Source organism: Malus sylvestris, chromosome 1 (genome assembly GCF_916048215.2).
Source record: "Malus sylvestris chromosome 1, drMalSylv7.2, whole genome shotgun sequence".
NCBI lineage: Eukaryota > Viridiplantae > Streptophyta > Magnoliopsida > Rosales > Rosaceae > Malus > Malus sylvestris.
In genome coordinates, this window is record NC_062260.1 from 1,483,253 (window position 1) to 1,494,075 (window position 10,823).

At 37.6% G+C, this 10,823-nt stretch overlaps 1 protein-coding gene across 4 annotated transcripts; it reads left to right on the top strand.

Annotated features, from left to right (window-relative positions):
* Positions 1-6: 6 nt before the first annotated feature.
* On the top strand, positions 7-10,597 carry LOC126617724 (histone deacetylase 14, chloroplastic). 4 transcript variants are annotated; one of them, XM_050285768.1, is made up of 9 exons: positions 8-138; positions 1,301-1,554; positions 2,154-2,228; positions 5,429-5,530; positions 7,562-7,633; positions 7,776-7,832; positions 8,309-8,560; positions 9,765-9,946; positions 10,083-10,597. In XM_050285768.1, the coding sequence occupies exons 1-9, from the start codon at positions 96-98 to the stop codon at positions 10,381-10,383; spliced, it is 1,338 nt and encodes a 445-aa protein (XP_050141725.1). In that variant the 5' UTR covers positions 8-95; the 3' UTR covers positions 10,384-10,597. The 4 variants fall into 4 exon arrangements, with proteins under 4 accessions (XP_050141746.1, XP_050141741.1, XP_050141725.1 ...); XM_050285776.1 differs by having other exon boundaries at positions 34-135; XM_050285789.1 differs by lacking the exon at positions 8,309-8,560 and having other exon boundaries at positions 7-138.
* The last annotated feature ends 226 nt before the right edge of the window (positions 10,598-10,823 follow it).

Consider the following 10,823-nt stretch of genomic DNA (forward strand, 5'->3'; position numbering starts at 1 on the left):
GAAGTACACTGTTAATGAACAGTAACTTTTGTGTTGAGTTTTAGTATGTTTATAATTTCTAAGTATACGGATTTTTTTGGCAATTGCTAATCGCAATGGAACTCCTTTCATTCCCAATTTCGTCATCACCCACTGGTAGTACTCCTCTCTCTCTCTCCCTCGCCTCTCTCTCTCATAGGCGCCCACACACACACACAGACACACAGAGTCGGGAAGCAACATAATCTATAGCTTCTCTGCTCAGATAACTCTAAATTCTTTGAATTTGTAACCATTTTCCGGTCGGTTTCTGATAATCTCTGTTGAATTAATTGATGTCATCAGTGACGGTTAACGCTGCTTAATTTTTGGTTTGGTTGCATTGATGTGTATTTCTCTGTAATGAGTAGCAACGAAATTGGGTTGTTGTATTAATTTTTTCATTAGTTTAGTCTGTAATTCCCACACCAAATGAAAAGCTTGACTACATGTGTTTCTACGGTCAAGTTATATTTGTGGAATTATTAATTCTTAAGTCGAGTTCCAAATGGGGAACAGAACAATTTTTTGTGTTGGAACATTGATTATATTGTTAATTCTACGGATGCTAAGTTATAATCGAGAATAGTTCATCGAAATTTAGTGTTTATTCACATGGGCAAAGCTTAATATTTATACAAGATACATGAAACTAGAAGATGCATGATAGGAAATGACGAGAAATAATAACCAATGGAATTACCCATGCTACGAATAATAATCAACTATGTAAACAAGGCCCGATAGAGGGTGACTGGTGACGATGGAGATAATTAGGGGATTTAACATAAATCAAACCGTGGCATGCTTTTGTAATGTCAAATGAGGTAAATGGTATAATTTTTCTTATGGGAAGAAGGCTTCAGAAACTCTTTTGTACCGTTTTACACTCTGTCGTAGTTAAGAGATACGTGCAGGACATGATAGTTAATCACAGGACTGCTAGATCTCATTAAGTTTTATAAATTTGAACTGATATTGTGTGTTACATTGGAATGGAGTGAAATTTAGTCCAGATTGTGCTTTGAACTGGCAATCGAATTGTGTATCATGGTTCGGTTGGGCTTATGAAACAGTTTGTGCAAGACTTGAGCTTGAGCCTGGCCAGCTAGTTTATAACAAGCTAAATAGGAGCTTGTATCTGTTCGACCAATAGGCCCCTACATTTCCTTGTATATTATATATTATTCTTCTAAATAATGGGAAAGCCACTCTTGTGCTGTCTTACACGAAATGTGTACTGTGGTATTTAGTCTGATAGTTGTGATTGCTACTGTCTTAGGGAATGCGTTGTTTTTGGTACGAAAGCATTTGTGCAAGTGGAAGAGCCATAGTAGATTTGACTTGGATGCAAAATTTGTGAGAGACAGAATTTTGAATAAGAGTTGGCGACGAAGGAGATGTTTCTCTGAAAAAGCAGAAACTCCTATTTCTTGTTCGAATGGTACAGGGGAGGATCCCTTTATACCTGTTAATAAGAAATTAAGTGATGCACGTGTGATTTATGCTGTAGCTCCTGCCATGGGCCATAATAAGGTACCACTCAGCTGGTCAGTTTTGCTGTTTTAGTTCATTTCTTTAGAACTCTTCTTGTTTTTCTTACACTTGCTAGCATTGCATTATGTTCCTTCCAAGTTATATTTTGCGGCACACAACAACGCTTGTAGATGGAGTTCAACTCAATCTAAAACCTTTAGTTTAGTTGCACATGGCAGCATGTTTCGTACATTTATAAGTCTATACAGAGATACATGCATTAATACCTACCTACATATATAGAGAACTTCTAAAGAGGATGCCCTTTTTTTCCCTACAGATTCGCATTAGAATGATGTTAGTTGGTGATAAACTGTATGGAGACCCTAGACTTCTACTAGTCTCGTGTTGCATTAGTATTTCCACATTTGGATGCTTTTAACTGTTTAGCGGAAGTAGATTCTCTAACCAGAATTTTTTTGTTCCCATCCCAACCATTAGTCCGTTGGTTGATTAGCTCTCCAAATTATAAAAAAGTTTTCCTTGATATTTTTCTCTTTCATTGATGGTTGTAACGTTTCTATGCTCGTATCTTTCTTTCATGTCACTGTATATTCCTCGACAACTCCAATTGTTTTTTGAATTTATTACCGTAACAGGAGGCTCATCCAGAATCTCATTTTAGAGTTCCTGCAATAGTGAATGCTCTTGAAAAGTTGGAGCTCTCGCCTAAGGTGAGTCGCTATACACTATTTTTATGTCATTTTTGTGCCATTTTTCACTGTGACTTGAATAATTGACTGTTTATTTATCAACATTAGTTTGACAAGCCGAATCACGGAATATCTTACAGTTCTCTATAAGAAAGTTTGATAAACTATGGTACGAATGCTTGGTGGCTGATGCAAAAATTAACTTAACACACAAATTAAACCCTCTTGTTGACAATTGTAGTATGGATAAGTAGGGATCGTTCTGCACCGGGGATTAGGAGGGATTGCTAATCTACTCTAAACTGACTTAGAAACACAAAAATAAACAAGTTCTAATTAATATGACTCAATAAAGTAAAGTGGGGGTTGGTTTTGGACGAAAATAAGTAAAGCAAAACAAAAACAATTTAAACAGATTCTTAGACAAATTTAGGTGAATTGATGGGTGATGGGTTAACTAGGGGGTTCTTCTCCACACATGACACACTTACATTCAAATTTGATTTCCAATTGCTTCTTTCAATAAACCATGAACCTCAATGCCCTAGGTTAACTGTGACAGCACTTTTTTAACCTTCAAGTTTTCCTTAAGTTATTGAATTGGATGGGAATGCACATACAACAACTCAAAACATTCTCTAAAAGTCCCTTATGTGAAAAGCACAATAAAGGTACAATCAAAGATCATTAAGTTTCATGAAAACTATAAGCATTGACAAGGCAATTGTAACTATGAAAAGCATGAAACTTTTGCCAAGAATTCACTTAACGCGATCGTTTATAAGCGACCTCCACTACTTGCAAATATAAGTTTGTAACTATTAGGTGAAACTCCCTTATATTTTAGCTTTAAATCCTTGCATGAAAACTAAGTGTGCACTCTTAATAAACATACAAGAATAAGTTATCAATCAAACGGTTAAGCAAATTGAATTCACAACTTATGAAATAACAACTGAAGGTAATCAATTCATAATGCAAGTATAATCATGGTATTGAATAGCCCCCTAGCCAAGAAGGGCTTAGTTCCTCATAAATGCAAAACAAAGATACATAAATTTAGACATTGAAAACAAAGAATGAAAACACCTCAAAACGCTCCAGCAATCCAACTTGAATGGCAAGAACGTCCAAGGGTCTCCTTCCTTCTTCTTTGCTGCGGCACAAGGGATGGGTGAAGGTTTTTGTGGTGATTTGTGGTGGTGGATGGATATAGGTTGGTTATGGTGAAGGGTGGAGTCATTTTTTTAGAATGGTGCGGCAATAACATATATATATAGGAGAGGGTAAGGCACGGTTTTGATGTGTTTTAGGGAAAGAAATAACTTAGCTATCTTGTCCTATAATTAAAAGTCAAAAATCAATGGAAAATAGGCAAGAAAGGTGCAGGAATTAAAGAGAATAGGAAAGGGAAATTCGGCAGAATTTGTAGGACAAATTTTAGGAATGTGTTTCGGGTCAGAAAATAGGCAAGAAAGGATATAAGGTGCGGCATAGGATAAGGGAGAAAGGGAAAGGAGATTTGGGACACAAAATAGGGAAGAAAACAATCCCCTTGCACGGCAAGGCATTGGACAAAAACAGGAATGTGTTTAATTGCAGGAACTAGGAAAACAAGAAAGGGAAACAAGGAAGGTAAAGTAGGAAAATAGGAAGGTGGGTGCGGCAAAGATTAGGGATAGGTCTAGGTCTTCTAGAAGCATTTATTTAGTGTCCTAAAATATTTAGGAAGCCTCCTTGCAGCTGGAACATAGGTAAATTAGGATTAGGAAAGTGTAGAGCCAAAGATGGAAACCTTCACAAATGGAAATCTCCAAGAATAGAAACTTCCAACTTTAGAAACTTTGGCTTCCAATTTTGAACTCATTGTTCTTCATTTTCATTTCTTCATTTCTTTCATCTCATTATTCATTCCTAGCCTCCTTTGATCTTCAATTTCGTCCATCCACCTTGCTCCAAGCATAAGCTATCCATTCCTTGCCCAAATCTGCTCCAAAAGACTCCAAAATGCACTTCTTTGCCACTTTAACCCTTTGGACCTACAAACACACGAAAATGGCTTGAAATACTAAATTAACTATGAAATAACAACATAATTGCATAAGAACAAGCTAACTAAGTCGCATAAATATGTTCCTATCAGTGGCCATCTCCTTATCATTGTAATTGGATTTCCTATAAGGTTCAGAAGTGCAGACGTCAATGCACTTGAGCTGATTAAGCAGCCACTCGAGCAGTTGCTTGTTTATTTGTCAACGTCAATCAGTCTGCTCACAAGCTAGACCTTAAACCCTAAGCCTTGGTCGATAGTTTTCTTTACTAATGAAATGAGCCCTGCTCAGACTAGAATAAAAAAATGTGTAAAAAGTACAATAGAGATTACCTCTAATGCCTAAGCTCAAAACAGAGACTGTATACCTTAAACTAATAAACCAGGGTTTGAGTCGAAAACTTGGAGAAATAGCTATGCGTTGATCTTGTGGCCCTAGATAACTAATTAAACATAGTCACAGACTAGCGTTTTCTTTTATGGGTGTTCAATTAGCCGACAGTTCATGGGCCTTGCGTCTATATCATATTTTCTTCATGCCGAAAAGAAGACAAGCCCAGATGATTGGGAGTGGCATTACTTCCCTAAACTCATATAGGTGGCATGAACTACCCCTATAAACATGCCTATTAACAGCCATAACTCAGCCTCCTCGGTTCATTATAGGTACCAAGAACTTTTACCTTAGGATGGAGATAATATTAACCTTTTATACTTCTTCCAATCAGTACATATGATGTGCTTTACTCTGGATTTGATTGATGTTTCAACTGATAAGTGCCACCATTGGTGATCATTGGAAATGGCTATAGTCTTATCCCCTTTGATTTCCAACACCAAATCCCTTGCAAGTCCTTTGGTTAACATATCTACTACTTTTTGACATGACTCATGATATCATTTGGTAATAATACCCACCAATAATCATTTGCCTCACATAGCTATTTGCCAATTCAATATTGCTTGACTTTTATTGTAGATTTGGAATTAAGTTCCTGATAGAGTTGCTTGACTATCACAATGGATAGATAAAGAAGGAATTGGCTTAGGCCATGTGCGTATCTCTATGAATGAGTTCCTTATGCCTATGATTCAAGTTCTATTTTCTTAATTAAAAATAAAGCATTTGAAATTCCGATCTTTTTAAATCCTATATTGTTTCATACCTCAGTTTCGTGGCTCAAATGTTATTGAACTTGAAACTTTCAAGTCAGCATCATTGGATGACATAGCAAGTGTTCATACAAGAGCTTATGTATCAGGCCTGGAGAAGGTATCTTTAAATTACCCATTGCAGTTTTATTTTTCTAATACACTATTTTTTTACCCCCTCCTTTTCACCACCCCACCTTATTTGTCCCTCTCTTGGATTGTATTATGTGCCTGAAATCTGACCGAATTATGGATAGAATTTTTTTGTTTACTGTTGCTAGTGTTTCTTTGAGGAGGGGGACGGTGTTAATGCAAAGATTAATTTCATCTTTCATCTTGAAATTTTAAGAATTTAATTCACCAACATGCTCCTTGACATTTTGCAATTGACGGAGATGTTTCTTGTTCTATTATGTAATTGCTCGTTTTGTCCTTGAAGTTGAAGTGCGCTGTACTTGACATTCTTTTTGTTAAATACCATGCTTGCGTGTTGAGTGAATGCATTCAGATGATCGAGGAGCAGTAAAAACTTATATTCTTCTAAGCAATGTATTAAAAGCGTGAGGCGTGGGCAAGACGTCCGAGGGATAGCCCAGCCTAGATGTGAGGAGAAGCCTCACAGGACCTAAATTTTTTAATATATACACTGAGCGTACACATATTATATTAAAAAAGATTATTAATCAATAATTACCCTGAGCACACACATATATTAGAAATACATATACACGCATATATATACATATATATTATATATATATATTTTATATATATATATATATATATATAATAGAGGATGAAAAACACAATGAGCACACATATAACAATGCACGCAAATGGCACACACATCCATTATATAAAAAATAAAAACCAGAAAACAAGGCAGAGAGATGATGGTGCAAGGAAGAGGTATGAGGTATAGTTAAAACCCTACCCAAAATTTGGGTTTGGGAGTTTTAAAAAAATAAAAATAAAATAAAATAAAAAAAAAATCCCCTGAGGCATTCCTTCCGGTGCCTTCCGCCCACTCCCTCTAAACAGAGGCGGCAACCCTCAAGCCCAGCCTCACAGGGCGCCTAGACGCGTCCTGAGGCGAGCCTTTTAAAACATTGCTTCTAAGTTAGTGTATAGAACTTAGTATTGCTAAAATCATGCAAGCCTTACATTGCAAAAGAGACTCCTTATTCAGTTGTACTAGAAAATTTTGTGGAGGCTGGATTGCATCCCTTATTTTAGGTCTTTGCTTATCTCAACCTTTCCTTGCATATGGTATTTTCTCTTTCTTTTCTATAAGTGAATATACCACATTGACAGTACTGGAAATCTATTGGCACTGGAACTTATTTTGTTTTGTTTGCTGATGTCCCCACCTGTAGAGATTGGACAAAAGCCCTTGTATAGGGTTCCAAACCTGTGCTTCATCAAATATCCCATAAATACAGGTAGGGGCAAGACTAACAAGCGAGAAACTTGATTGGTTAAAAAAAAATAAAAAAACAGGGCTGCGCTCACTTGCTAATAATATAGGGCTTTTTCCATCGTAATATTATGGAGGGATACAAAGACCTTTTGTCTACTAGGTGCAATGTATTAAAAAATTAGCATTGTGGGGCTATCAAGAAAACAGCATCTACCAAGTGGGAGTGGGCTATAGACTAGCCTAGGCATTTGGAGGCGCGCCTAGGTGCTTGAGGCGTCGTCGAGGCGCCACCTGGGCGTTTGATATTTTATTCGTCGTTTTGGGCAGGGTTTTTATAAAAGTCATGCTAATTTTATGTTTCTAACTTAGTTTTTATTAGTTTATTGTTACTTTATGATGTGAAATAGAATAATAATAATAATAATAATAATAATAATAATAGTCAAATATTTGATTGCTTGGCATGCTTACTTGATTGTTTTACAAAGTATTATATTATATATATATATATTTTAGGTACTGTGAGGCTATCGCCTCATGCCTCGTGGCTATCCATAAACGCCTTGGCTTTGGCTTTGGCTTTGCCTTTGCCTTTTTAACATTGACTAGGGGCCTTAGTTGTTGAGGATTTTCTTAGAATGGACAACTCTGATGGTACCCCTTTTTTATTTGTCATCTTATTGTTCTCTTTCTCTAACCCGAACTTGACCTCTTCCTTCTGCCAACTTACAGGCTATGGATGAAGCCTCACAACAGGGAATTATTTTTATTGAAGGTTCTGGACCAACATATGCAACTGTTGATGTAAGTGTTGCGTTGGACATTTCAATAGTTTTCATTTCTCTCCAAGCTCGTGGAAATTTAACGAACTGTATTTATCGGTTGAATACCAAGCAACCCATCTGTTTACCATTTTGCTTATCCAACTGTCCTGTTAATAATGTAGACGTTCCAGGAGTCCCTTGTTGCAGCTGGAGCAGGAATTTCCTTAATCGATTCAGTGGTGATTCCTCAATCAGTGTCTTGGTAATATATGTTAAGTATGTGTGCTGAAGTGTATAGGCAATACATTTGCATTTATATTCAATTGATTCTCCCCTTCTTTGAGAGAAAATAAAGGTTTTTATTAGTATAAGATCCCACATCGCCCAGGGGAGTCGATCATGTAAGCCTTATATGTATATTCTCATCTCTACCTAGCACAAAGCCTTTTGGGAGCTCACTGGCTTTGGGTTCCGTAGTAACTCCGAAGTTAAGCGAGAAAGGGGCTAGAGCATTCCCAGGATGGATGACCCAGGATGGATGACCCACTGGGAAGTTCTGCTCGCGTGAGTTCCCAGAAACAAAACCGTAAGGGCATGGCCGGGGCCCAAAACGGACAAAATCGTACTACTGTGGAGTTGAGCCCGGGATGTGGTGGGGGCCCGGGCCGGGATGTGACAAGTACCATCTTACACTACATCCTATTTCATATCTCAGGTCGCACAATCAAAGATCAGCAAGAGTCCACCTATAGGTTTTGCTTTGATAAGACCTCCCGGACACCATGCTATTCCAAAGGGTCCAATGGGGTTTTGTGTTTTTGGAAATATTGCAATTGCAGCTCGTTATGCTCAGCGCGTGCATGGCTTAAAGCGTGTCTTTATCATCGATTTTGATGTCCATCATGGGAATGGGACAAACGATGCTTTCTATGAGGATCCAGATATTTTTTTCCTGTCAACTCACCAAGTAAGGATTCGGTTTGTACTACTTTGATGCATTTTTGTCTTCATATCTAGTCATGTATTCTTGTTATGTTCATCTCTTTTTTGGGTCAAACTTGTTATGCTCATCTTGATAGGTTGCTGACTGGGCTAGTGACTCAGCTCAATTAGTTAGTTGTTATAACTAATAATGGGCGGGAAATATAGTAAGTAGTTAGGGTTGTTGGCGGTTAGCTTGACGGCCACGGAAGCTTAGTGCTATATAAAGAAGAATTGTAAGGAAGAAGTTGTTGAAAAGATTGGTTGTTCTAGTAGTACATTGCTTTGCTATACATTGAGTAAGACGTGAGGTTAGGGTTCTATCATTGGTATCGAGCCAGTGCATTCAACCCAGCTTAATCCTTCCTCGTGTATGACTCAATTGGCTCGAGGAAAATCATGGAGAATCGGGTATCTAATCTCAAAAAGGTGCTTGCTGAAGTGCAGGGCGAGCTCAGAGAATTAAATGTCAATTTGTTTGGTGCCAATCTCATACATATGTTTTGCGAATTAAGGAGTAGTTACCCTGAGACCGCATGATGCGGCTTGAAGTTGTTTTCTTGTATTGAATCAGAATCTTTATTCGCCAAAAAAGAAAATAAGGTACTCAGGCATACCACGCAGAACGACAACATAAGCATAAAAAGAATGACCAGTGGCAATAATGACAGAACCAGAACCAAAGACCATATTGCAGCAGCAACTTCATTACAGATTAAATGCTATGGAAGTTAGAATGAGGGAGAAGAAACAAAAACTTTCTTACAAGAAGCCACTGTGTACCCAATGGTTTCTTAGTAGAAAAAAAAAAATCTGAAATTGTTAATATTGGAAGACCAAGTAATAGCTGTTAGGTTGCAGCCAGAAATTGTTTACATCAACACTCACACTTGGTCCTTCTTCACAAGTAGCCTCTAACATGTGAAGTTCAACTTATATTAGGAGGTTTTTCTAGTGCAGGAATTTGAACTAATGGTCTCCTGCTCCGATACCATGTAGAGTTTGCTGGTTTACCATTACTCTGAAAAGTTTAAGCTGTTAGAAACTTAGGATGTGAGCCAACCGTTATTTGGTGTTCTAATATTAGATCTGTTTCCTTGAATTTATTTATTGCCACTTGGAATTAATGTGAATTTTAGATGTTCATTGGAGAAATACAGATTTATTCCTTTGTTTATTTGTTGATTCAGGATGGAAGCTACCCTGGAACTGGTAAGTTTGACGAGGTAGGTCATGGCGATGGGGAAGGAACAACACTAAATCTTCCTCTACCTGGAGGCTCAGGTGATGCTGCCATGAGAGCTATCTTTGATGAAATAATTGTACCATGTGCTCAGAGGTTTAAGCCAGATATCATTCTTGTCTCTGCCGGGTGAGTGTACGTTCCGGGAAAATCACGTTATGCGCAAAGCCTCAATTGATTTCACAATTGAATTCATTTTTATTACTCTAAAAAACTCTAGAATGGACATCTCATTATATGCATATCGTATCTGGAATTGTTTTAGGTACGATGCTCATGTATTGGATCCACTAGCTAGTCTGCAGTTCACGACGGGAACATACTACATGCTGGCATCCAATATTCAACAACTTGCAAAAGATGTATGTGGGGGTCGATGCGTGTTTTTCTTGGAAGGAGGGTACAACCTCGAGTCGCTTTCATATTCAGTGGCTGATTCATTCCGAGCCTTTCTTGGAGAACCGAGTTTGGCGTCCGAGTTTGACAACCCCGCCTTCTTGCATGAAGAGCCATCAACCAGGGTTAGGCAGGCAATTCAGAGGGTGAAACAAATACATTCCTTGTGAAGAAAATATCATATATTTTTTTTACCTGGTTTCATGTGAAATTGTCGGTCAATTATGTGTAGGGGCCACGCTACAACAGCAATATCCCACTTAATCCAATACCTTTTGTTTGTAATGGAGCTGTAGACTACATTGTTGTACCGACCGCCTATTGAATCGAATAGAGGTGATACGTACAATCTCATATTAATCGAAATTATTCTAACAACGCAAACTTCTCGTCATTCGGGAAAAATAACTGAATTATCATGGAACTATTGTGGCAGGTACACAATTTCATCACTCACAGGTTAAAGATGAAACATACAGTACACGTTTTACATGTCTCGCAATTAGAAAAAAATTCTCCACTCAAGGTATTAAACATGCACCAATGTTTTATTACATAATTATTTAGTTGCTAATTCTAATATTTTTATGCCACTTAATATTACGGTCTA

Bases quoted from the DNA above. Each gene is read 5' to 3' on its own strand.
- LOC126617724 (XM_050285768.1), top strand. From the start codon at position 96: ATGGAACTCCTTTCATTCCCAATTTCGTCATCACCCACTGGTA. The intron at 1,555-2,153 runs GTACCACTCAGC...TTACCGTAACAG, and splicing joins CTGCCATGGGCCATAATAAG to GAGGCTCATCCAGAATCTCA. The intron at 8,561-9,764 runs GTAAGGATTCGG...TTGTTGATTCAG, and splicing joins TTTTCCTGTCAACTCACCAA to GATGGAAGCTACCCTGGAAC.